Here is a 25,987-nt window from a genome sequence, read left to right on the forward strand (position 1 = left end):
TTCTATGTAACCGAACAAAGCACTTTTGTAAGTCATTAGTCGGTTAAAAAGGCTATGAGTGAGAATCGTAGAGGAAGAGTTCCGTACCATAGTTTATAAAAACGAGCAAAAAAATATTTGACTTAAGTTAACCTTTGTTGGTATGAGAGCACCTTTAAGTAGGTATTTATTTTATTCTGTTTGCTATGTATTTGCTGTTAAGAGCATTAAAATCACATCATTTGTTACAATAATTGTCTAACTATCACGTTTCACGAGTTACAGTCTGGTGAAAACTAGTCCCACAGACAGTCATCAAAGTTTCAGTAAAAGAATCTCGTTTTTATCCTTTGGATACGGAACTCTAAAAACAGAAGATAACATTTTGGCAACAACTTTCTCTTGTTTGTTATAGTACTTATGCGGGTGTAGATTGATTACCATTGTGTAATGTTGTCTGCATGTTATATTGAAGTTTGGTAGGTGTTACTCAATATTTAGTTATACTTATAGGGGTTCTCATGGTGTATAGCGTTTGGTATTTTGATATGCTTCGATTTGTACTGTGTGTATATGTAGTAGGATGTATGGAAATAGTCTGATGAAAGGTATTACACACACCTTTACACGTGTGACGTTCAACAGCTTATAATATACCTTAGTAAAGATAAAAATACATTTATTGCATAAGTACATAGGATGGTACAATTAGTGTTGCATCAACAGTAAGATCGTTAGCTGCTGTAGTTTTGGTAACATCAGTCACTAATAAAAAAGGGAACTAACAAAAAGAAAGTTAAGCATCTAAACACACTATGTCGGAGGTACACGACCAAAGTGTCGCTACTGATGTACGGCTGATATGACACATCGTAAGTAAGTGCCGAACTTTCGTGTGGTCGTATTACGGATTGTATCCTCTACTACTAGAAATATTTGCCGCTCAACTTACGCCCGACTGAAGCTGTATGCATGAATGCAGTACATTACAGTATATGTGTAAACCAAACCTCATTTCGGTGTATGTATCGTCACAAACACAAGTAGCATTGAAGCCGTAATCATGTCGTATCTGCGGCACAGTGTGCTTAGACTCTACTTATGAAATTATTCCGAAAAAAAATTTTGATTCATGATGATGATCTCTTTACACATTTATTTAGCCATTCTTTCGGGCACTTTAGATTATGTGCCTCGACATTAATTAAATGTAGTTTTATAAAATTATGTTCTTTGATTATTTAATGTAGTTTGTCGTTACTTTCTTTCTAGGTAAGAAAGGTGAACAAACAGTCGCAGTGAAGACGCTTAAAGAAAATGCTTCGGAGAAAGAGAAGATAGATTTACTACAAGAACTGCTAGTGATGAAGAACTTGGGCTATCATCCGAATGTCGTACAATTGATTGGTTGCTGTACTGAAAAGGTAAGATGACTGTAGCGACTATGTCGTACATATATTAGCACGTACATAAATATTAGCACGTATACAGATAGGGTACAAGCCAAGCACATATTATACATTCACACGTATTTGTTAGTATATAAGCACTTATTATACCCCCAATAAATCAGACTAAAACCATCTCTTGTCTCCTTGTATCCCTTGCCAAATCATCTGGCAAATTGGTGACTCCGACCGATACAAGTTACATAACATGACTTCCCCTGTAAGTCAAACGGCAACCTCCACAATTCTTTATTTATTTTTCAATGACCTTTGAAAAATAAATAAAGAAAAACAATATAAAGTAGTTACTCCAAAAGTAACGAGTTTCATTCTTGGTTTCCATATAGTTTCCATATTATTGCAAATAATAAAGAACACTGGCTGCAATATAAAATAATTCAGATGATACTTTTATTCATTATTTTATAATGTATATGCTTCAGCACATTATGTGGAATTGGGGAGGTCTAAACATCAATATATTATACCCTTCAAAGTAAATTCCGAATCTGTCTAATCTTTTGCAGTTATTAAAAGTAGTATAATGTTCCTCACGGTGGTACTTGCTTCACAGAAATAAGACATCAACTTATTTAAAAATGGTTTTGAAATTATAATCACAAAACTGTCTTCAAAAGAGTTGTTGAAATAGTTTCATGACTTTTTCATTTCAACTCCATTAAAAGTTATAAATTGCCTTTATAATTGTTATTCACGTCTTTTATTTGATACTTTAATCTACTTGGATACCTTTACTTTTTTCGTGTTTAACTGCCTAGATTCGTAGTTAGAATTCGACTGCTGATTACAAAGTTTTTCCTTCAATTCCCTGGTTGGAGTCTATTACATATTCCCAGATTTTACGAAAGTATTTTAATTCAGGCTCACTCCGCTAAATTAAAACACTACTAACATTCTTAATGATGAAACGTATAGAACTGTAGGTATTTCATGAATCCCTCCTGCACTAACCGGTATGACGTCATAAAAATATTATCTTTTCTTGTTCTAGGAACCAACCCTAGTTATTATGGAATTCGTCAGTCTGGGCAAGCTGCAGCAATTCCTCCGAGATTCGAGAGCAGAACGTCACTATGGCAATACCCATGGTAGTCAGTTCTTGACGTCACAAGACCTCACGAAGTTCGCCTTCCAAGTCGCGAGGGGAATGGAGTTCCTTAGTTTACAAGGAGTAAGTAAACTATCATACATGGTAAAGATAAACTAGTTGTTTCTGCGTCTTCAAATTTTTTTTAATAGTATCAAACATAAATATTCTTCTAAGAAAGTATTTATCAGTATTAGCGTTAAGTACATATGTTTTATTTTATACTTCCAATAATTTTACTTTATACTTGTATTAATATTTTTATAATGAACTTCCAAATGACGTTCGTAACATCATCCTTTTTTTACATGTTAGGGCAAATAAAATAGACTTAAAAATAAAATCGCAAAAGTTCCTTCAGGATAATAATAATATCTTATTTCGTATTTGCACTATATTTTGTAAATAGTATTAAAGGGATCTAATTAGTCGCAATATCCGGATGGACGCTTGAGTATCGACTACGAACGCACAAGTAATCGGAGTAACTACGACTTGCATCATTAGCTTTCATGAATACGATTGAAAAGGTCTTGATTGGCATTTGATTCTGCCCTGAATTAATATGAACTAGAATGATGAGTACACAAGCATACACAAAAAGTAGTAGTTATATTATTATTGATTCCTGTTTCTTTTTATTTCATGGAATTTAGTGATCATTTAATTTAATCAATTATTAGCGAGCATAAAACTCTTTGAAGCGTTATTTTTATTAGGTCTAGTATAAAACATCTAGTCGAAAGTAGTCTCAAGTTTTTTTTTAATTTGTGCTCCTTTACGGCATGCGAAGGTTCCAACCCTTCGCCGCACTGGTAGATTAAGTTCTAAATTTTTATGAAAATCAGTGTAATATATAGTATTCAGAGCAATATTTTGGTAAGAAATAAGTAATCGAGACTACGTAGGCGTTAAGTAAAATTTTATATTTCTAAATATCAGGACGTAAAATGATACAGAAACAATATAACAGCGTTTACGACGCGATATTCACTTTATGAGTTTATTAAAAAGTTACGTGTTATCTCATAAAAATTGAGAAAGCCGATCCTCCCGAGAGATAAGATTAAAATGCCTTAATGCCTTCGGACTGAAAGTTCACTTAAAAACTTCTTGACATAAATCACCTTGATCTTTTATTTTTAAACGGAGATACTTAATACTTTGAAATAAATTAAAATGAATCCAGTAAAGTGAAAAAGGATTATTCGAATACTATCAAAATATACCTCTTTGGTTTGTAATGTTTTAGTTTAAAAAAGAGAAGTGTCTTTTAGTGAAACTCCCAAATCGCTTTCTAGCTAGGTAACGTAGTAGTTAGCGGCGCAAGGTTATCAGAATCTAGTAGTTATCTTAAAGCGAAAATTATTCAGGTTTTTTCAACGTCTAGATATCTTTGTAATGAGATAACATGTATACACGTGTTTGTAAAAAAATAAATCTGGCCTTTGAAAATCATACGATTGCTTTTTAGTAGCATTTTTTCGTGATCTGTATATTTTTGGAATTATTCGATTAAGGTATTTACGAGTTTCTTTTTATGTTAATAAGGTCAGACTTTGTATAACAAGTACTGTAATATTTACAGTAGCTACTCGCTTTTCCGCAAGTCGTAAAATATAAAATGGAAATATACGCGGTTTCCGCAGTTTGTTTTATAAACTGTATTATTCAAACACTGAATATTTTTTGGCTACTGTTAGTCTAGTGACACACATGCACAACGTTCGGAGCTGAAAAGAATAAAAAAAAAAATAGTAAAGTATTAATTACGACAACTTTGACATATCATTCGAAATTATGTCGCGTTCGGTATAGCGCTGCACTTTCTGCCAGCGTTCGACACCGAAGATTTGGCATGTGTGTTGCTATGTTAAGAGACCGTTATAGTCCCTGAAACTTGAGAATCTGAGTTAGGAATTCGATCTACGGATCAAAGCTATCGAGTCTTCAAAGCCGGAGCTTTAGGGGCTTTCAAGCGTTAAACCTTTTTGGCAATGTGTTGCCTTGTCTCACTGGTCAGTGCTTTAACTCGCTTCAGGTGGCACATTCTCACAACTGGAGGTACAGTTACGTCACGAATGCAGACACTTGTGTTCGAAATATATAAAGCTCTCACGTTACTGAGTGATGCATGGTCAAAGCTACTGAGCATAGAAAATTGAAATTTGATATTAAGATTCCTCAGAGAGCGTCGAGGAGGACTAAGAGAGAAGTTTTGGATGTTTTTACCACGGGCAATCTTTGCATGTGGATAGTCACGGACAAATTATATTAACTACGTTAAAAAAAAACATAAAATTAGGTATACTTATAAAGAAATTATTTTCTTTACAGATAATCCATAGAGACTTGGCAGCGCGTAACGTGCTCATCACAGAAGACAGAGTGTGTAAAGTAGCTGACTTTGGGTTTGCGAGGGACGTCGCAGACACACACGTGTATGAGAGAAAGAGTGATGGAAGACTGCCTATAAGGTTAGTATTGTTTGATACAGTCCTTGCCCAATGTTTTCTGCTAAGCTTTTTTATGGCAATACTTTTAAAGAAGACAAAAAAATTGTCTGTACGTAAAATTGAGACATCGTGGTTTAGTTTAGTTTGTGTTCTTTCGGAAACATATTAAACTATTCAGATTAATCTTATTTTAGGAGGAGATTATTTAAACAACGAGATTTCCTTAAGATTTGTTTTTAATTTAAGTATTTCTTTAATTCTTAAAGCATGCGGTCCTCTTTTGCTTATACACTTAATATCATTACAATCAAATAGTAAAACACTCAGAAAAACCATACTTAATTTGCGGCCTTTATTTTACTACACGAGTAAATTAATACAATCTCTACAGCGTTTGAAATCAGACTTTATTGATAAACTACGTTATACGTTATAACGCGGAGTTGAGATAATTAACTAAATACCTATTAGTGTTAATCATTAATCGATTAACCTTTGAGGTTATCTATAATTAGCTTTCAATCAGCAAGCCTTGAGTGCGTTCAATTTAATACTTAGATTTATTTTGCAGGCTGCTTTTAGACGATAAAGTACTCATTTGTATTAACATAATGTAGGATCTGCTGTATGTATTAAAATATTTTTTCTCTTAATATGAAGCGTTATAATAAAAATATATTTCTATATCTTTATTGAATGTTTAATAATGAATCTTCATCTAAAAAGTCATAACAACAACATTTTAATATCATTGATTAAATTGATCTTAAATAATCATCTATTGACTATAAATTTCAGTGAAAATTTGCTTGAATTCAGGCTCAAAACAAACTTACGAAAAATAAAAAGGAAGAAACGGTCTTATTTTCGTTTGCGGCACTTTAATTTATAAGACAAACGAAAAGTAGATATATTTAACAAATTTTAACTTTTTTCGTTTCAGATGGATGGCACCCGAGTCTTTATACGACAACATATTTAGCGTTAAGTCTGATATTTGGAGCTTTGGTATTCTACTGTGGGAGATCGTGACCCTTGGCTCCACGCCCTATCCAGGGCTCTCAGCCAACGATGTCATGAAAAAGGTACCTTTTTAATTAAACATTTAAGTCGAGAACATCGAAAGCTTTCTTTCTTGTCATTGCAATGTTCGTAGTGTTGCATTTATAAAGGTATTGATTTCTTAAATTGCAAGAATGCTATTATAATAACATCTATTTATTCGTACAATCAGTGTGAAGAATAAATTATATGTATAGTCTGTCACTTTTACTAGATAAAAGACGAAGAGATGAGGAGAGTCCCTAGTTAAGAGATGTAATTAAACGAATCAACTAAGTAGTTGTAGGTATAAGCAGTATTCATAATAAGACGTATGGTCTAAAAGAATCTAAAAACACAGTTTACAAAAATCCAACAACTCTCAATAATATTTACGCAGCTAAATCTGGTGACAGCTGGTATTTAATAAAATGCTTTCACGAATAATTTAAGCAATATTTCGCGCCTATCTTTTGACAAGCTACATGCATGACGTCACACATTATTCAATGAATTTTAAATCAATCTCAATGTTCAATTATGTTTAAAGTCATGTCAAATAACGTCAAACGTGCGCTTGTTATAATACATGCGGTAGGGTTGACAAAATTCAATTAATTAATAGACACTTCATTAGTCGAAATTCGATATCGACGCGACATACTTGACATTACCATTAGGTAAAACCAAAACCTGTAGAGCAATTCTGTATAGTATGTACTGTCGAGTATCGAAACTTTGACATTTAAAATGTACTACCAAAATAGTTCTTACGGAGTTCCGGTAGAGGCGCTAAACCGATTTTCCTGTAAAATTTCTCGATAGGTAGCCGGTAGTCGATACTTGAAAGTAGCTTAGTTCTCATGACATATTTTCCCCTTTTTTTTGAAACACTCGCAGATTCTGCCGAAGTCTGACTGGTCGTATCTATAAAACATCTGATAGAAGTTCAAACTTATATAGATTGTAAACAATCCACTCTACATGAATCTATGTATGAAAAGGTTTCAATATTTCACTACAGACGTTTACGTTTTTGTATACGAAACAAACGTACCATCGAGATATTAAACCTTTCAGAGAATCGTTGGTATTCAGCACGAGTTGGAAAATTATGATTGCTTTCCGAGGATATAATAAGTGATCTGAAATAGTGAAAACTTTTGGAAAACTAGTTAATATTCCATCTTTATATATACATGTGTACATTCATCTATACTAATATACTAATATTAAATATTATAAAGCTGAAGAGTTTGTTTGTTTGTTTTTTTGAACGCGCTAATCTCAGGAACTACTTGTCCGATTTGAAAAATTCTTTAAGCGTTAGATAGTCCATTTATCTAGGAAGGCTATAGGCTATATATCATCACGCTACGATCAATAGGAGCAGAGTAGCAATAAAAAATGTAACAAAAACGGGGAAAATCTTGACCCATTCTCTCTTATGTGACGCAAGCGAAGTTGCGCGGGTCAGCTACTAAATGATATGGGCCTCAATTTCCCAATTTTCAAATAAAGGAATAATTTTCTAAAATATTTAATATTCATGTGTCATTCGCAGGTGTTTTGAATCACCAACTTTTGAATACGATTATTTAAACTTGTTTTCACTGAGATGATATAATGCGATATGATTGTACCGTCAAAGGCACACGTGTATGCATTATCACGTTTTTAAATTTAAAATCAAAATTCAGTTTCTACATAAAAAGCGGGATTTCATAGCTCAAAAACAGTCAAACATTACTTGAGAATTTTGTTTTTTGTTTAATTATTTTAGTTAGGTATATTACCTTTAGTTTTGTCTTTCTCGAAATCGTTGTCTTGTCGTTATCCTAGATTAAGAGCAATTATTCTCTCTAAAACATGCTGATAAAGGGTCTGATATTTTTACAACCAGTCGCCTGGAATATGCTTCCCCGAAAGTGCAGTATCAAATGTATTTACATCTACCATTTTTATACAAATAGAGTGCTTTTCTATTGAATACAGGATCACTATTAATTATTTTATAACTATTACTAAAGTAATAATGGATAACGTGTAATCGAGTTCACAATAAGTACTAACAAAGTTGATCTTTATAACACTAACAGTATCAGAGAGACAAACAAATACAGCCAGACAAAACCGGAACAATAATCCGAATCCGGTATGACGTCATAAATTGCAACTATGTAGACGATAAGCTTGTATAACGATGTTCGTATCTAGCATCTGTACACAAGTTGATATCGTTATGGTGTTATCATTGGGTAGAGTAGCCAAACTTTCAAGGTAATGCTTGCTGTATTTAAATCTATGTTTACATCAGTAGTAGTATAAAGGTACATAATGTACGTGTTGAAATGGTTGTAGTAATATGTCTGTACAGATGTACAGACATATTCATATATAAAATAGACATTATTTTATCAAAATAAAAATATCGTTACGTTACCTCGTTCTGGTAGACTATTCCCCTGGCATTAAGTCTACATTTATAAAGCTCTATGTATTCAGTTTAAAACAAATAAATAAATAGGCAAGTGTCTGAAATGTAGCTGAAAATAGTAGTTTTACATCGATTATATTCTTATTATGTACCTATTATATTTAAATACTGTACATTTTTGATATTTATTTACTATTCAAATGGGTAATTCGACAAGAGATGACATTTATTTTATCGCGTGGTAAAATTGCACTTTGTTCGGTTACCACGTTTAATTTTATTGCCAAGAAACGTTTATTCAGTCAAGTAATTAGTACCTAGATTACCTAGTAACGTAAAGTTACATTTTAGCTATAGACTTCAGCGGCAAATGGAGTTTATGACCTATCAAAAGTTGCGAGGATAAACCGTAAACGAGTTGCTGGCTCGTGATAAGCCAATAAACTACGCTTTGAGTTAGCTACGCGTCAATGTAGTTTTTAATTAGTTGCTTACCTGGTAATGGTCGTAATTTCATAGTAATTAACTAAGCTACGTTCTAGAATAAAGATTCAGGCTTTAATAGTGAATTAGAATTAGTTAAGTTTCAGATTTCATTTATAAAACTTATATTATAAAATTGAAGAGTTTGTTTGTTTGTTTGTTTGAACGCGCTAAACTCAGGAACTACTCGTCTGATTTAAAATATATTTCAGTGTTAGATAGTCCATTTATCGAGGAATGCTATATATCATCACGCTACGACCAATAGGAGCTGAGTACCAGTAAAATATGTTACAAAAACGGGGAAAATCTTGACCAATTCTCTCTTATGTGACGCAAAAAAAGTCGCGCGAGTCAGCTAGTAAATAAAATAACTACTCCGGAGACTAGCCGGCAACATAATTAGAGTTGCGTTTCATCAAATTGCAATGATATGTTCCTGTTGGAACTATTCACGGTTATTTGAATCAAATGTTTCTAAATAATATTTACTTTTTATCTTAAACTAATTCTCAAATTTCTTTTCCCAGGTAATAGAAGGCTACCGCCTAGAAAAGCCAGAGCACTGTCATCGAGAACTGTACAATATAATGTACTACTGCTGGGAGGCCGAGCCAAATACAAGACCAGACTTCACAGATATCGTCGCAAGACTAGAGCCTCTTATCAACAAAGACATGGATTATATACAATTAGAGAGATTCCCGGATCATTCGTATTACAATTTACAACATTTGGACGGAGAGAAACTTTGAAAGTCAAAGATTTGAAGTTGGTTACATACTTATGTTGATGATGTGGTGATTAATTGTAATAACCTTGTAAAGCAAATAATAAATACTAATAATAAATCTCCTGTATAAAAAAATAATCGTGAATTTCAATAAAATGATAGCAGCTGTCCAAAAACTACATAAAGTGACAAGGCATTACTAGGAGTGCTCAAATTTATTAAGGAATCCGCTACCTATGCTTTACACTTTTCTGTTACTGTCTGGTACGTAGACAGGCAAGTAATAATTGTTATAAATACATTCGATTTAACGAACAAAACATTCCGATTATCGACGAATTGTAATCATAATTCTTGTATTATAAAATGCATTGTTTATATTTTATGCATTAATGTATGTTTTGTTACGAATAATCCTGTAAATAATTGTATTTTAATTATTAAAACACTTTTTCATAACCATCAAAATTACTGTCATTAAGAATGCATAACATTTGAATCAGATTATCTGATTATGAATAAACGTCCGATTAACCTGCTGGATAAAATGACAGCAAATGTATGAAAATACCTGTTTAAACTCCATCTGATAAGTTATCTCTCTACTTATTCAGAAGTAGTGAAAGCAGGCCTTAATGTATATTTTAATAAAGAAATTATATTTGTAAAATAACTCGAAAAAAAAACCTTTTTTTGAACAGATTGTAACAAAAATAAAACATACTGAGATTAAAATACATTTAATGTTTGCAATAATAATTTAAGTTATTATAAACTTGCATAGACTAGTCTTTAGGTTTAATGGTTTGTAACTAGTAATCGTTAATGCTTAGTATCCCAATGTTTACATGTACAGTTTTTAGATTATTCGTATTGTAGTGTATGAAAGTATACAATAAATGTTTTGTTGTATGAAGTCGTTTTAATTATATATAACCTTCTTGAAGAGTCCAACAGTAACATAAAACAAGGCAAAAATGCAGGTAAGATGTAATTAAAAACAAATGTTTCAAATTAGTATAACCTACTCGCAAAAAACTGCAAGTATGTAAGGAAATTGTGAAACAATTTCCTAAAAACATTAGTAAAATTACAATACTTCGGAAAGATATTAAATTCCAATATTGATCTTCACACCTTATTTCTTCTCTCCTTATATTGTTGTAACTTTCTCTGTATATATTTCGAGTTAATAACAATTTCTATGACTAGAGATATAGTACCTCCAACATAACCGAACGCTAACGCCAGGAAGCCCCCTTGAAGATGCTGTCCCGATAAAGGATTGACGTCATATTCTTTCAGATTTAAAGACCGCAGTAGCCGTGCCCTCTTCCTCTTATTAAAAGTCGCGTACATATCCCTCAAGCCCTCATTCAACCCACTCTGCTTGAACAACGTTATTGTACTCGAAAACTCGTCCATATACGGAAATCCTCTTAGACCTACCATTTCTATTGGAACTGAAAACATATCACCTTCAAAAGCATAGTATTTATAGTTCCCAAGATTATCACTCAATTCAGGTAATTCGGCAGAAATGTGAGCCAATTCAAGCCGGCTACAGAGTACGGAGAAGTTCCTATGAACTGCGACGTCTATCATTGCTGAGGTCATATTGTTTACTTCAATCCATTGTTCTCCAATATAGAAGTCGAAAGGATCCGAAGAATTATGAAACAAATCGTGAAGTTCTTCAAAACCACCAAATTGCAAACCACTGTCAACTAATTCTTCGACTGTTTGGATTTGATACTCATAAGCTGGATTCGTCAAAGTATCAAACAACTTAGTCTGATAAGCTGTTAGGAACAAAACACTGTATAAATTAAGAAATACAAAAAATACTCGAAGACTCTCTTTTACTGGTCGTTTGTAAGCCACGAAACCAAATATCGATATCCAAGTATTCATAAAACAATGTTTTAATGTTCTATTGTATGCTGAATCTCCGCATAACTCTCCTATGATTCTCCATGACAATGCACAAATGACAAAACCAGCAACAGCTGAATACCAAACATAGGCTTTGAATATAATTAGTAGAGACACCCAGGCAGGTAATTTAGGGGCTCTCGGCACTACCCATGTGTATGTGTCAGCTAAATAAGTTAAACTGCATTCAAAATCTTCGTGAACATCAAAGTCTGGAAATATTCCACCCATAAGGATATCTCCTTCCTTAGCTACCAGCCGTTTAAGACCTCCATTCCAAACACCATCATCCTCTCTTTCACCTCTGAATCCTTTAATAATTTCATACTTTGCCGTCATGTTATATCTCTTTAAAATTCTGTTAAGAAGCACCTTTTCTATATTGGCATCGTATTCTTTATTACTAATATAAGGTTGTCTTTGTAAAGCAAGAATTCTTAAAACACAACCATTCATATCACGCGGAAGTTTATTGCTAAATACATCTCGACTATGCTTTAGTGCTCCATTTTCACAGATGTTTTCTTCTATGAGTCTATTTTTTGCAGTTTCGTTGAAATATCCGCAATATTTTGGAGGATCATATGGTCTCCAACTGTAAATGATTGCAGTCCGATAGTTATTTGTTTGGGGTACAGCAATAACGATATCAATAACGTTAAATTTGAATAGGCAGCTAAGAATCTTTTCTACGTGTTCGATATTAACATGTTCAGCATTGACAAAATTGAAAAGTAAAATGATGAACTTTGCAAAAGGATTCCAAATTCTCGATCGTGTGAGTCTGCTGGCCAAATAAGAAAAGTCTCTATAGCCATCAATGATTATGATAAAGTAGTCTGCAGATGGGATCGCGACATAGTGGTCCACGTGCAAAACTCCAAATTTACTTATATCTCTATCACAAACTTCCATTTCCTTACGAGGGCTCATAATTTCTATAGTGTACTTGATCTTTTTATTTATCCTTTTCAGTAATTCTGTTCTGATCCTCAACACAGACGAACTCACATTATTAGTATTAGCAAATATTAGTAAACCAGGTTTCTTGAATTCATTTTCCATGATATTAATAATACAGTTCGTACAATCACTGATTACGGTAGGACCGTATGGATTGATGATCGCGTTTGAATGAAACATTAGTGCTGTTATAATGAAAACTATTTTATGCACTGACATTCGTGTAGCCTTCTGTGCAGTAACCGGTAAAAGCAAATACTGACCATTACAAGGATTTCGCGTGATTTGTAACTAACCTAGGTTTATCTACATTAATCTCTACTTAAAGTTTCAATTTACAAATGACATAATTTATGTTCACGCCGTTACAGTCACGAATGCATGACATGTGCAAATTACACATAATTATCGCAATTTGAATTACTAGCCCCTGTAGCGGTGTTGCATCAATATTATAGTAACTTACTTTAAGCATCATGAACTCATTTTTCTAACATTCAGGCTTAGTTTATTACGAACTAGTATCGAGTTGTTACCGACAATATTTTGTTGGAAAGTTGCGTCAACAACAATGGTAACTAATTTTCACATGCACTATGTATCTCGTATAGCTTTAATATATAGAAATAATCAATGTTGTTTCGATCCGATGTTGTAACGTGCTATCAATTTAAGTTAACTACGCCTCAACAATTACCATCAGCGTAATTACAGACTGCACGTCGCACGATTATAACACGTAGGAAGTTTCAGTTCTATGTATTCATCGTTCAATTGTATGTACAATTCAATACTCATCATGAACACAGACTCTGTTTACTGTTGATTGAGATTTTATTTACAAAGTTATCGTAAGATATATTAGCAAAATAAACTTCTTCATACCGACTTTCATTTTCTTCGTTTTCGAAAGATTCTCTGGACACAATTGTCAAAACTTTTAAAATGACTTCTTAATAAAGTTGACTGACTATTGAAAAGTCCTCACAAAAATAATATTATGAATTTATTATTACACAAAAGAGTCACAATAAAATATTTATACTCAAAATTCAATTACATTAAATATCAACGTAGTGTCTTCAACAACAAACTTTGTCCAAAGCTTCTGATTTTTAGAAGATGAAAATATTAAAAGAACTGAAATCGTGACTTCAACTTGGACGCACTTCAAAAACTTATTGCAGCGGCCATCTTGCATTTAATATTAAACTTTGAATAGCTGAAGGCTGTTTCGAAGAACACAAAATACAACTTAATCTCTTTAATTTCTCAAACCCTCTGAAGTCTACTTTGAATAGATATTTTACTTTCAATGTTGCACTAAGACTTTTTTATTAAATTAGTAAGTAATTAATTTGAATTTACGCCTGTGATGAATTGCTAAAGTTAACGAATTATGATGAAGATAAACAATAGGTAAAGCATACATAAGATGGCTTAAGAAATTTCGGCCTTTGCCCCTAAGTCTAGACTAGAAAAAGGTAAAGAATAATTTTGTTTATTAAATATTATTCTATTTAAGAGTGTATAATTGGCTTGTCTGTAGCTATGAATATAATATAATGGGGAAACCTAAGACGAATATACAAACTGAGAGTTCATCAAGATGTAGTAATATAATATTTTCGGTCATTGAACACCTCCATTAAAGCGCAGTGGTTATTTTATTAGTCCCATTCCTACTATATGGTTCAATATTTCCCCCATAAAGAATTAAATTGGCACTAAACCAAGTAAGATTCGAAGAATCTTCCAAAGTTAACGTAATTGAATTCTGTTAATTTAAATAAGAGACTTGTGTACGTTTCTGTCAGTAACGATCAAAATCTTTTTACGTCTCCACCCGCACATAAAGTATTAAGTATGTCTGGTCACGCTTCATCAGATGGGTTTCAATCTATTTTTGTACTGGAACGCCTACCAATATACCTCGTCTGAGTACATAAGTTTAGGATATATTGTAAATATTTAGGCACCAAACTTTCCTTGACAATGGTTTACTGGAAATATTGGATGCGTGAACAGAATGGAGTGTTAGTAATTAAGAAGTTCTAATAGAACCTTAGACGTTTGTTTTTGGTATTTTATCTACTTATTGCTATTAGAACTGAAAAATGATGTTGATGAATGTATATTTGCTGTTCTTTCAAAGAATAGTGAACGGATTTCGCATATAGAGATAGTTTGTTAGCTAGATAATGAAATTCTATATTAATATTTTGAACTTTTTTCGATTTGATTAAGTCGGAGGTGGATGATTTCCTCTGTAATTTATATTAATGTATGTTTGTCCAAATGATTGTTACCGGCTAACAGCAATACAATTTGATAAAATGTTCATTCATACCTATATTACAACCAAAACTAAGACCTAGGTATATATTTTGTTAATCTAAGTCCAAGCTAGGTACATTTGGTAAAGCCTAGACAATGCCTGGATAGTTTGATAGGGGTTCAAAGTTTTCTTTATGTTTGAATCAAGTCTTCTGTCTTATCAATTCCCTAGAGAAGTTTTTATTTTACAAGTGGGTGTCTCTATTTGCTTGAATGGATTTTATTTTGATCTTTCTAAACTATTTTGAGATTGCTTTTTTAACCTTTTGTATTTTTATCAGTTGTTTGGTTAGCATAATACTGCGTAGCTCGGAAATAGAGATCTGTATTTCGGTTGTCCAATGATTTTTATCGTGCGTATATTACTATCTAAGACAGTGAAGACGATTTTATTATTTGGCAGTAATAATACTCTATCCAGCTTGTTGTAGGATCGCTGTGAATATGTTGTATAATTAGTATAATAGTATCATTCTTTTTATTAATTAATATTTTGGTAATGACGCTAAATAAAGTTTTGCCACTATGACTCTGACTCTTAGTCTGATTGTTTGATTAAAGCTTGGGTTATTCTTATATGATATCTTATATTCGTATGTTAACAATTCAGTTCACTTCAAATTTTAATGTTGCGTTTAGTTATTAACGATTGACGGTCGGCAAAGAATTCAAAGTCCGTAAAGTTTTCCAAGTCGCTAGACTGAATTTGAAGATCAAAATTGAATACCTAAATAAATCATTTAATTTGTTGTTTACATTCTCATTTGAGACCGCCGCAGGGCAATATCGATAAACGTTGAAAATACTTGCAATTTTCCTCTGTAATATTTCTTTATTATAAACATTGACATGACGATTACATAGTAGGCTATGTCAATACCTCCTATACGTCTGTACATTAAACATATCTTCGACAATAAGGTGACCACCAAACGCACTAGATAAGCAATTGTCAATCTAATGCACTACATAACGAATAGGTCACCAGATTTTAACAATGCACTACTACAGTCATCCTTAAGTTCAACAAGTTATTAGATAACCTTGTATGCAGGGTTCCCGGCCGAGATATACTAAATTCAGAATTTTTGAACTCTACTTCATTATGGAAATACTTAGTATAAACCCTTATAATTATGATAAATCGTGCATGCCAAGACTTTCAACTTTGTTGTCGTTCTATAATACTAATTCAATTTATTGACTCCAGAGCGCCAAAGACATTTCAATAAGAAACTATTCTACTTCGTTTACACTTATATCTACCTAACCATCTGGAACCACACAGGATGATATTTATACACTTAGTTTAAAAGTCGACTATCGTCGCGACACCACAATTCCATTTCAATTTCTTTTAAGAATATTGTCGGCACTGAAGGGGAACTTAGAATAAAATAAAGACGAAATCAACTCCAAGTAATGTATGGGATTATAATATTGTAGAAGGGTTTAGTCTGGGCTTCTCAAATATTTTTAAACGTAAACCTTTTTTTTAAAATTCTCTACAGTTTTTATGAGTTGTCATAATTATATTATAAGTAAGCGTGAGTGAAGTTTGTGAGAATGAAGGTATGCACGCTGATGTCCACTCCTAACATCGTCCGCATGTAAAAAATCTCGGGTATGAACTATTTGTGTACCAAATTTTGTCAGAAAATGTTTCGTAGTTCTGTTTCGTGATTGAGTGACCAACATGCACCCAAATATTTCTTTTCTTTATAATGTTAGTAAGATTAGTCGGTCTCGTTTATATTTCATTTGAAAATATGTAAGGGTCAGCGCAGACCAAGAGGAGCGCAGCGGAGAGGATTTTTTTAACGCACTTGAAAATCAACTTTAAATTAATTAAAATAAAGTGCATAATTGCTTGAACCTGACAAAAAATGCATCGTACGAAAAATTTCAATGTTGTTACTAAGTTTAAAGAGAGAGAACGTCATTTTTATTCTTCTTCAGTCAAAAGAGCAATTATAATCATGGCCCAGTCTATCATCGTTGACGAATTTTCACGAAAACTGGCCTGTTTTATGAAGAATGGTAACCTAGAAAGTTTTCCTCGCGCAGGTTCGAGCAGTCGCGAGCATGCTCGAGCATCCGCGAGCCGTAAAGAAAATGCTCGAGACCGCGCGAGGATTATTCCGGTCTGTCTGCGCTGGGCCTAAAGGATACCCGCGAGCTGAAATAGTTTTATATAATACGTTAAGTTGATATTCACTGACGTGCGAGTTCAAAGTTCTTTTTTACAATTCCGTAGTACGGATAGGAATGGTGTAGAAGGGTTGGTATAATTTGAACATTATGAACTGTCTGGCACTCAAAGAGCTCAGACTAGCGTGCGTTGTTTGTGTACTAAGTTGGAAGAATATTTTTAACAAACATTTTTTTTTATATTTGTAACTGTAAATACAGTCATATTTTGTTATTTATTGCTTTATGATGTACAATAAAAAACCAAGCAGTAAATATTACCGTGTTTTTACAACAAAAATAACTCTAAAACCGTTCATTTATCTGGGGCAATTTCTGAATCTGTAGGTCGTTGACATAATTATTTTCAGCACCCTACATTTATTATTAATCCAACTTTCTGTTGGGCACTACCTAGTAAGCAATTTATACTTATAATGAAACCATCTTTTAAATATTATCAATGAATTTAATAACAAATCGCTTAGTCTGAAATAGAGACAAAGAGATATTCAGGGTAGTGTTATTCAGAGTGAGTATAGACATCCATGTGCCTTCAGCCTTTATATCAAAATACAATACACGAATCCAAAATAATAAGATCCAACATTTTTTACAAACTCAAAGATTATACAGACAATTGCCAAGAAATTCAATTCACATTCCATAGAGGATTAAAAAAGCTGTTTTCTTTCCTTAAACAATAAATTCGCTCAACACATGGGGTAATATACAAGCAATTTAGCAAACATTCTGTTTCATGGAAAGAGAAAATATTAGGGGCGTCTTGTAAAATATTCAAACAAATTACAGGAAAAGCCATGAATGTGAGATTGTTATGGGTTACTTTGCAGTTTAATAAACACATTTTGTTTCTTATTAGAGTAATGGCAATGGTTTTTTAAGGATTTATTTGTGTACTAGCTGACCCGCGCAACTTCGCTTGCGTCACATGGGTGAAATACTTTCCCCGTTTTTGTAACCTTTTTTTACTGGTACTCGGCTCCTATTGATCGTAGCGAGATGATATGTAGCCTATAGCCTTCCTCGATAAAAGGGCTATCTAACACTGAAAGAAATTTTCTAATCGGACCTGATATTAGCGCGTTGAAACAAACAAACAAACTCTTCAGCTTTATAATATTAGTATAGATGTAGATAGTCCAGTAATCAAATGGAACAATGTTTTAGCAAAGTAAATATAGTTTGCTTTCGGTTTAAGGTAGTGGTTACTATCCAGAAATAGGCTAATTTTCTATATATGGCAGATTTTTCTATTTTTAAGAGAAGTCGTATTCATTTATCCTATTGAAAATAAAACGGAAGACTGATGAAAAATAATATAAAGGGCCGTTTTAAGAAGGAAAAAAACTGAATAAAAGCTAAGTAATTTTTTATTAAGAAATTCTTTGCAGAGATATTTTTGAAACTACGAACGGTCAACATGATCGTATTAATACCTATTTAGAAATCCCCAAAATATGTTACCGATCGGCATTTTTATATAACTTCAACAACAATCTAAAAATAAAATAGTTTCTTTAACCGCTTCCTACACAAAATATGTATTACACAACATTACATTATCATTATCAAAAATACCAAAATAAAACTAATTGAAAAGGGAAACCATACAATTTTCCTTCAACTTGTAACCAATACAATGTGTGAAAAGGCTCGATACTTTTCTTAAGGTTATTGACCTCAATGAAAATATTCCTTTACAACACAGACACGTGTTCGTCTCATACACGAGGCAAAATGTACCTTAAAACATAATTGAAAACAAACAGAACAATGTTATTAAAACAACGTCAGATCCCAATAAAATATGAAAAAGGGACTTTTATTATATTTTTCGTCGAAATTTTACGTTCAAATATGTGTATAAAATAGATGAAGCGACTAATTTATAAACATAATAATATCTTTTCTTAATAATCTTTTCTTCGAACGCATTGGACGCTACATAGATAAAAATCCGTTTGAACAAAGCAAACCTACAAACTAAAGTTTATACAGGCTTTGAATTTATATGTTTCAGTGACGTCGGTTTGAGTTTACATGTATTTTTGACAGAAACTGTTTAACGGACTGTAATCAGAAACTATAACATATCTCAACCGCAGCAGTTAATTGCATAAAGGAGAATGCTCACGAAATATGAGGAAAAAACTCAAGCCCGGTGCAGACTATTTGTATTTCAGTTTATCAGTATAAAATGCCGTATAAGTGCCAAAATCGATGACTAAAGGTAGGAAATTTAGATTTCAGATTTAAGCAGTTACATTGATTTTATTTTTTTCTGTACGAAATTATGACTTTAATAGGCAACTCTTTTTACTAAATAACTTAACTTATATAGAGGAAACAGGAATACGTACAAGAAAATATAATTGTGTCTTAAAAAAATCACGGAAAAATGTTAATAAGTTTATCAGAATCCGCCCAAAAATAATTACTTCCGCCTTTAAAACAAAAACGTGAAAAATAAAATTGAAACTTGGTATTTCTTAAAGGTAAAATAATTTCGAGATAGCAACTTTCATATTATTTATAGAAATATTTAAGTTGGACAGTTTAGAAAGAAAATTTAATTAATTCGCTGTCACTGATTCTTGAAATATAAATAGAACTATAATACTAAGAAATAAGAATTACGCTTTCATTTTCTGTTAAGTTTCATCTTTATAATTAAATGCCAATCATAGGAAAGCTTATTACGAGGCAAGATTGTTAAGCCCTTTCTTAAAGTTGTTATTAATACAAGATACAATTTTGTTTCTAGGTACTCGTAATTATTTAGAAATTGTTCTGAGTCATAACAATAGTCATGTATTTAGTATCACATCTCATAAACATTGATTATGTCAAATAACGACGAATTGCTACGTTCTAAGAATATTTTTATTTTCTATTCTGATTTAACATTTTTATCAATTAAGAGTTTTCCTTGCTATTTCCTCTTAATCCTTCAAAGAAATAAGTAATTGGATATGAGGGGAATTGTACTAAATAAAAATCCATAATCGATGCTGTGCTTAATTTTACCTTTAATTTATTGCTTTGTTTCCTTGTACCAGCATAATATAAAAATAATACTATCGTGATCATCAAAAGATTAGTACGTTGCTGAACTTTTGAATTACATTTTATATTAACCGACATAATACATCCTGATTTGCACTGAGTAACTCTTATGACAAAGAAAATTTAAACTTAAGTAACGTACACGAAATTGAACATTATTATTCAGCGAGGCACTGGTATGAATATGAAATTCAACGCAAATAAATAGTGTTTCATACTACCAGAACTTTGACGATGTGACACGTACAACAAATTTGTACCTCTCCGAAATAGTACCGAAGATATTTATCAGCATATCTCACTGTCCTCAACATTCTTGTCTACCGTTCATAGGCCATTCTAGCACAAATACACTCACGTATAAAGTTCCTTATATCACAAAGATAAAACTACATTTTTCTAGAAAAATAAGGGCTCATTTTGGTCTAAAAACTTTTATTTTTATACAAGGTAGAGAATTTTGTATAACATTTTTATAATAGAAAAATAAAGTTATGAAAATTTTATCTAGGTAATTGCTATGTATTTTTATTGTAAGCCTAGTTCAGCATAGAAATACAAAACGAAGTCCCGATTCCAAATGAATATTTAGCGTCAATTTCACGGCTTATAGGTAAGTATCAGATAGCTTATTTGAAAGATGGCGTGATACCTATAAATATTTTAAAAATAAAAACAAAATTTCATTATCAGATACTGTATCAACACTAAATAATCAAATCTCATACACATAATATTTTGCTTTCTAATTAGCAAAGTACGCATTTCCTTTAAGTTTGCGTCTAGTAATTTTCTATGAAACCTACCAACAATTGCCTCACGTTTGGCTGTACTCTGCATTCTTACTTTCTGGAATTAATTATAAAATAAAATACTCTTCTACATAGGTAATAATTTTCTCAGCGACACTGAAATTTACTCAGAAATACGTATAATATTCTATGTCAGTACGTTTCAAGGAACCTTTGACATGCAAACACTTGTGAAGTTTCCTCGTTATGCGGATCTAGGAATTAGAGCTAGCGATACTTTGACTCACATGTCATTAGAAAGTTCTATACAAATAGAGAATCGAGTCAACTCCTAATTAAGGATAAATTGAAGTCACAGGTATTACAGTAGCGCGATTCTGTACAATCCGTACTTTCGATTATCAAGAGTTTGACATTTAAAATGTACTCCAAAAATAATTTCTATGACGGCCGCTGGAGGCGCTCAATCGATAGTCAGTTTTTTTTTCGATAGCTAGTCGTTTGTCGGTAGATGATAGTGGTAGAGAATCGCGGTACAGGAAAAAAATAACAAATAATGAAATGCTACGAACAGGTAGTTCATTGGTAAGTTTGTTGAAGATGACTTTTTAGTGTGAATGTGAAGTGATATTAACTTTTTGAGATCTTTCTAAACATTGCTACTGATACAATACACATATAATATAATAATGTTTACTTAAAATTGTGTCTGGTATACCCAAAGATGTATTTACAATATTGGTCTCATATAACGTAGGGCGACAGTGTTAGCATAAACCAGGCACGTTACACTCCTAGCTTATATTGTAAAATGAATTAGAAATTACCAATTTTACTAGCAATGGCTATAACATTGTTCTTTTTGTAATACTTTGTAAGAAATAGATTCAATTTAGTTTCGGATCACGATCATTTTCAGTTTAATACATACATACATATTATTACATATATAACTAAACGTTATTTTTATAAGTTAAACCCGTTCGACTTTAACTTAAAGGTCTACCATAACAAAGCAAAACAGAATACATGAACACAGAACTTTGTAAGTATTCCAAACGTTATTAATTACGTACAGAATGTCAATACTAAGCTCGGAATACTTACACATACAAAGTTTGCATTCAACGAATTTCGTGAGAAACAGACGGAAGCTTGCTTAAACTTGCTACTTCATAATGTTCTGAGAATTCTGGTCGTATTTGTATGAGATCTTATCGTCATACGAGTACACCTACGTAACGTATTAAACTTAACAGATACTCAATTCAACAGGTCTCAGGAGACTTGAATTGGAGATGAATGGACCTGTCGCATGATGTCACGGTATCGTATAATTTATAAGGAGAAACAGCGTCATTAGCCTCCAGTCTGCAACTATAAAACGTTTTTACTATGTCCCCGCTAATATCTTTTGAAAGAAAAAAAGACGATTGTAATATTTTTTGTCAATTAGAATTTCTGATTTGGTACACTGAAAACATCAATAATTTCTCGAAAGTTGTACAATAGCACGTGTTTCATCTAGTGGGGTTAATAATCATGAAACTTTTACCTTATGTAACATGTTACGGTTCTAAAACTGACACCCACTCACGATGTGTAGTTTTCGTTCGATGGCACTAAAAATATAAAAAAGAGAAACGTGGGTGTATATCGTACACGCCTACGCCTTCAAGAATAATAGGTGTGAATTTATAAAAGCCGACTCGCACATGATTCGTTATTACTTTCTAATATTTTGTCATAATTAATGTCATATAAGCTTCAACAACAAAAAGTACTGTACCTCGATTCTCTACCACTATCGACTACCGACAACCGGCTAGCTATCGAATTTTGACATTTAGGATGAACTGCCAAAAAAGTTTCTACGGCGCCCATCAGAGGCGCTGATAAGATTTTCATACAAAATTTTTCGATGACAGGTCGGTTTTCGGTAGTCGATAGTAAAAGAGAATTGAGCTACTGAGCCCAACTAATAACCTTATTGATTAAACACCAACTATTCCGCATCAACAATTTAAGAATCACGGTAATTAGTTGAGAAACCGCGTAATCGGAGTAATAAAAAACATACCACACGAACATAAAAGTCTCCTTCTTTTTGAAGTCGCTTAAAAATATGTAAATTTTATCGTATTTTTTGTATGAAAATATCAATTGAATGATTTCTACAAACAATACGCAGAAATGCTAAAGCAGCAAATGGTTTAAATTAACTGGAGTTAAAGTGGTAATTTCACTATGTTAATTGATACAAATATTTTTGAGAATATAACATAAATTTGGCGCTAACCATTGCGGACCATACATTACGGATGACTGAACCTGCAAGGAAAATTAGAAAAAATAGCCACAAAAAGATCTTTCAAAAGTAAAATGTTACGATGCCAAGAGCACTTAGAATTTATAACACTAATATAACTGGACAAGAACATGCGAAACTCGGCTGGACATCCGCCAAACTCGAACCAAAGTTTAACAGAAACTAACATTAAAAATTATCCGTTTGATACCGTGCCAACATGAATTAAGTTAACAAACTCGCATTTATTTAGATTTTCAATTCAACTTATTCCGAAAAAAAATACCTATCTTTTTAGAAACCTAATAGTAGGAATTTAAGGTTTATTCTAATACGCTGCATTGCTTTGACGACTGTTTTCATACACCAAGTCTACTTTTTAAGTTATATTTGCGTTATAAAGCGATAATAAGTGCTCTTTAACTGTAAGTAAATAATCATATCATTTATTATATTAATTTCAAGAAAATAATTTACTGTACACGTAAAAAAACAATTAAGGAAATACTTCATTATTAAAAACACAATCTCCATTAATCTATATCAGAATAAATTAACGTGTTTTGTAACGCTCTGTCATTAAAAGGAACAAAGCAAAATTTTGCATTGGCAACTGAAAATCAACAAATTTATTTTTGACGCGGCATAACCTGATATTAGTTCATTCATTCAACACACGAATTCAATTACCCTCGCCATCCCAGTCAGATTTTTGGCCATGCGTGAATAAATTTAATTAATGTTTGGATTTTCGAATAATTACTATTGAAGCTTAGTATTAACAATTATAGAAGAATTATTATTTTAATTACGTGGGCCAAATGACAGGTAGATAAAGGTAAAATAAAGGTAAAAAAAGCTGGATCTCTTTGTATAGCTTTATTTGATCTACTGTTACAGAAAAAGTACAAAACTTATCCTCAAAACATAATTTAAGGTTCTGCACTAGCTTTACCCAATACAACAACCCTACACCAAGTTAAGAAATAAATAAAAGACAAAGGTTATAATAATATGGAAATAATCTAGCCCCAACCCTAAAACTTACATACTACACTTAAAACTTACATACTTACACCTAGAACTAACATTGTTAATGGCGTAATGTAGATGAACATTTTATACACCTCTGTCTATACCTTCAGGTACATTAAGAAAAAATAAGTATGTAAAATATACGGCCGAATTGAGATACCCAACTTTTTTTGAATTCGGTTAAAAAGAAAAGGTTTAATATCAACCAGGGAGGCATATTTCATAATTACAACTGGCCGTATCAGCCATTTTTTGAAGCAAAAAAAGAATCATGTCAATTAATTTTGAGGCTATGTACATTTCGTGTGATCAATTTTTACGCATATTACGATTGATGAATATTAAAATACACAAATTAATATTCCTATTAAAATTGGATTTGGTTACGATAACGTGATCCAATTCTGTCGTATGTTTGACAAAGGGATTGGAAAAGTTACGATATGTTGTTTGCTGTTCATCCATATTCAAGTGTCGGGATTTGAAGGTAATTGCTGTTTCTATATTAAGTTATAGCTTTGTTCTGAATGACGATGGCCTAGTACCGTGGTGACGCGATATTAGGCGAATTGTAAATGCAGTATCTGTCATGTCATAGTTCGTGAAAAACGCGGTTACGTGTTCTCACGTATTATCTACTTTTCCTTTAAGCAATATTTAAAATCTAGTGGCTATCGAATATTTTAGTCCTTCAATTTAGTAGAGTGCCTTGACATGCGCAATTTATCTAGATTATAATGAATATTTTCTGTATTAAAAAAAATGCTTATATCGGCAGTCTAAATTTTGAATTTGTATTCCTACATCATCTGCGAACCTTGGTTGCAAGACTCTCTCTTAAGTTGTCGGACATTATACTGTACTCTCCGGTGTATCTACTGTACGTATCATAAGTATGTATTATAATCCTACTTAGAAGGTACACTAAATAGAACTTCTCACTCTATTCCTAAGTAACATCTGACTTGCTTTAAGGCAAAGACCTTGAAAGCTTAGCCGAACTGGCTTTTAGCACTTTAAAGAAACGCATTTAGATAAAAGGGATTTCAACAGGTTGAAAATGTATGAAATGGGGAAGTGCACAGCTTTACTTCACCTTACTTAAGTAGAGTTGGTCGCTTTTGTGCAAGTTGTTCCTTGTACAGTGATGGTTTGAGTTATAAGGAAGTTATCAAATTTTCACGAGATTTTAGCCTAATGAGGCTAAGTAATAATGAATAGGCACGAGGCCGCGAAAAATCTCAGTTTTAATATTTAACAGACTTACTGGAAATGAGAGCCCCCAACAAAATACTTTTTAAATTATTCAACTTTTCGATGAATTGTACCTTTCGTTTCTGTATTTTTAGCTTTTTGTAGTTATATTTTTATAACATGGTGTCACGCTGGATAACTACCATATACATACAAAATTCTGATCCTGCAAATTCGTTCTCCCATTCATTGCCTTACAAACAACTTTACAAAACAATTTGAGAATGAAAAAGAAAGTAATGTTACAAATTATACTAAAATTCTTGTCACATTCCACACTCAAGGACATTGCGAAACGCAAATTGCTTTCACCCAGTTTTAAATTGATCAGGAAATGAACCAATTTGTTTGTTAATACTAAAACAATTCATCACGTATTTTGATTAATAAGTCACATATCCCTAGTAAATTGGGTCCTTGGTTTAAACCATATCGTGC

The 25,987-nt window shown here is 32.4% G+C and overlaps 3 protein-coding genes across 5 annotated transcripts in view; 2 read left to right on the forward strand and 1 right to left on the reverse strand.

Annotated features, from left to right (window-relative positions):
* Positions 1-10,597, forward strand: part of Cad96Ca (tyrosine kinase receptor Cad96Ca) — a 105,027-nt gene extending 94,430 nt beyond the window's left edge. For all 3 annotated transcript variants that reach the window (XM_076115725.1, XM_076115724.1, XM_076115726.1), the window contains 5 exons: positions 1,252-1,403; positions 2,440-2,619; positions 4,873-5,012; positions 5,935-6,076; positions 9,483-10,597. In XM_076115725.1, the coding sequence (XP_075971840.1) occupies positions 1,252-1,403; positions 2,440-2,619; positions 4,873-5,012; positions 5,935-6,076; positions 9,483-9,707 (839 nt within the window). In that variant the 3' untranslated portion in view covers positions 9,708-10,597. The remainder of the gene's footprint in view (positions 1-1,251; positions 1,404-2,439; positions 2,620-4,872; positions 5,013-5,934; positions 6,077-9,482) is intronic.
* A 219-nt stretch (positions 10,598-10,816) lies between these two features.
* On the reverse strand, positions 10,817-12,802 carry LOC142973831 (uncharacterized). Its single transcript, XM_076115855.1, has one exon. It carries the CDS (start codon positions 12,800-12,802, stop codon positions 10,817-10,819), a length of 1,986 nt encoding a protein of 661 aa, XP_075971970.1.
* Positions 12,803-24,579: 11,777 nt separating this feature from the next.
* Positions 24,580-25,987, forward strand: part of LOC142973907 (carbonic anhydrase 1-like) — a 28,267-nt gene continuing 26,859 nt past the window's right edge. The window contains exon 1 of the mRNA XM_076115940.1: positions 24,580-24,782. Within this exon, the coding sequence (XP_075972055.1) occupies positions 24,707-24,782 (76 nt within the window). The 5' untranslated portion in view covers positions 24,580-24,706. The remainder of the gene's footprint in view (positions 24,783-25,987) is intronic.

The sequence above is a fragment of the Anticarsia gemmatalis genome, chromosome 6 (assembly GCF_050436995.1).
Source record: "Anticarsia gemmatalis isolate Benzon Research Colony breed Stoneville strain chromosome 6, ilAntGemm2 primary, whole genome shotgun sequence".
In the NCBI taxonomy this organism is placed as follows: Eukaryota; Metazoa; Arthropoda; class Insecta; order Lepidoptera; family Erebidae; genus Anticarsia; species Anticarsia gemmatalis.

Excerpts from the sequence above, each read along its gene's own strand:
- LOC142973831 (XM_076115855.1), bottom strand. The coding sequence starts at position 12,802 with ATGTCAGTGCATAAAATAGTTTTCATTATAACAGCACTAATGTTTCAT.